Source organism: Hipposideros armiger, unplaced genomic scaffold, assembly GCF_001890085.2.
Source record: "Hipposideros armiger isolate ML-2016 unplaced genomic scaffold, ASM189008v1 scaffold_122, whole genome shotgun sequence".
Taxonomy (NCBI): domain Eukaryota; kingdom Metazoa; phylum Chordata; class Mammalia; order Chiroptera; family Hipposideridae; genus Hipposideros; species Hipposideros armiger.
The window spans coordinates 2,590,554-2,592,584 of NW_017731472.1; the positions used below are offsets into that span (position 1 = coordinate 2,590,554).

Genomic DNA, 2,031 nt, shown 5'->3' on the forward strand with positions numbered 1-2,031 from the left:
AATGTAAATGTTTCCATTAAAAACTCAATTCTCACTTTCCCAGACAATGTATCTGTGGGAAAATAAATGTTTCTTATCAAGAAGGATAGTGTATTCAACTTAAATCTACCACTTATATTCAACTGGTACAATTTTACTCACCATTCTTTCTCAATTCTAGAATGACGCAAGTAAACAAATATTGGTGGATTCATTACATCATCAACTCTAGAGATAAACCAACCTGATTTTTTATAGAAGTTCTCTCTTTTCTTTGCTCACTCTTATACTTACATATCACTGGCAATGGAGGAGTTCCGGGACATAGACTTTGGAGAGAGGTCATAATCGCTGTCGGATCGATACAGGAAGGACTCCCGACGTTGACTGTGGACAAAATTTGCTTGGAGAATTAGCCCAGATCCTGGGCTAGTCATGGGATCCAAGGGACTCCGTCCCGCAGATGTGCCATTGTCCACATCAAAACTGTAAATGAAAGAGAAGGAATGACATTGCTGTGAACACGAGCATGTTGATATTTTTGTAAAGGGAGATTTCAGTCTAGGAATTGACAGTGGGAAAATTTACAGTGGATTCCTCCTGTTAAAAAATAATGATACTGAAACACAAAAGTAAAAACCTCATGGACTTCATACTTTTGTCTTCCTAAGCTTTGGCAAATTTTTGTTAACTGATCAGATACAAGATACAGGTCTCTCTAAACTCAACTTCAGTTAAAAAGGAACCATTCCGAAAAGAATAGTTCTCCTAAGCACAGAATTCCTTTGAGGAAAAGAACAAATACATAGCAATGCACTAAATATTTGAGTTCCATTCAACAAGTGCTCATTATATGCTTAATATTATTGCTTCCCCAAACCTGGACTTTTCTCCCTCCCGCCTACACTTATCCAATCACTAATTATTGTTGTATCCACTTCAGTTCCTCCCCACTCGCAATATATTACGTCCAGGATTCCATCAACTCTCACCTACATTATTATAACAGCCTTAATATTAGTCTCTCGGATCCATTTTCTACCCTACACCAGGAGTGATTCTTCTTAAAAATATAAATCTATCATTCATCAGTTTAAAACCTTTCAGTGGCTCACTACCATCCTCAGGATAAAGTCCAGATTTCTTGGCTAGACTGACAAAGTCTCAATCCATTCTCAATTACAACTGACCATTTCCCCAGCCTCAATATGCAGCCGTCTTCTATCAGGCACCTCATGCTCCACTCACATTGAACCACCATCTACTTGTCTCAGGCTATCACAACCTAATTTCTGCTCCCCTAATTACTCAATCTTCCTGCTCCCTGTCTAATAGTTATTCATCCTGGAGGACTTAGCCTTCACTTGAAAGGTTGTCCTGATATCCTGGAGCTTTATGAGATGCCTTTCTCTGTACTCTGAAGACATTTTCCCACTCACTATTGGTAGCATTTACAATGAATTAAAAATTCTTACTAATTGGTCTCCATTCCTAGACTGAGCTCTCTGAGACTGGAGGCTCTGAGTGCTCTTAGCACTTCAAAAACCCTTACTAAGTGGTTTGAATGAATGTGTGAATGAATGAAAGGCATTGTGCTCAGCCATACAGATTTTAAAGTTGGGGGGGGGTAAAGAACCACACACGCAGAGTTTTTAACATCACAGACCTTATAATCTAGATAAACTTTCCACAAAGTGCTTTTCTAGTCAAACATCAACCAGTATTAAAATAAAGTTGACTCACATGTGTTCTTATGAGAGGAGGGTGATAGCTCAGGTATGTGGTTAAAAATTGTTGAACGGATAAATAAATGAATTCAAGTTTAGTTTTTATCAACGTTTTCCTCATTAGAACTTTTGTCCAAACTATTAACCAGTTAATTTCAAAACAACATTTTAAAAAATTTTCTCCACTGGAATTGTTAATAAATAGTGTTATGACCCAAAGATTGGAAGCCAAAATGGAAGAATACGCTAGCTTCATGTCATTCCATGAATCACCTAGGAATCTATGACTAAATAAATCAATCCATTTATAATAGTTATTAAAAAA

At 37.1% G+C, this 2,031-nt stretch overlaps 1 protein-coding gene across 1 annotated transcript in view; it reads right to left on the minus strand.

Annotated features, from left to right (window-relative positions):
- Window positions 1-269: 269 nt before the first annotated feature.
- LOC109385697 (cAMP-specific 3',5'-cyclic phosphodiesterase 4D-like) overlaps window positions 270-2,031 on the minus strand; it is a 652,078-nt gene continuing 650,316 nt past the window's right edge. Inside the window, exon 2 of the mRNA XM_019648203.1 lies at window positions 270-465. Coding sequence (XP_019503748.1) covers window positions 270-465 — 196 coding nt within the window. The remainder of the gene's footprint in view (window positions 466-2,031) is intronic.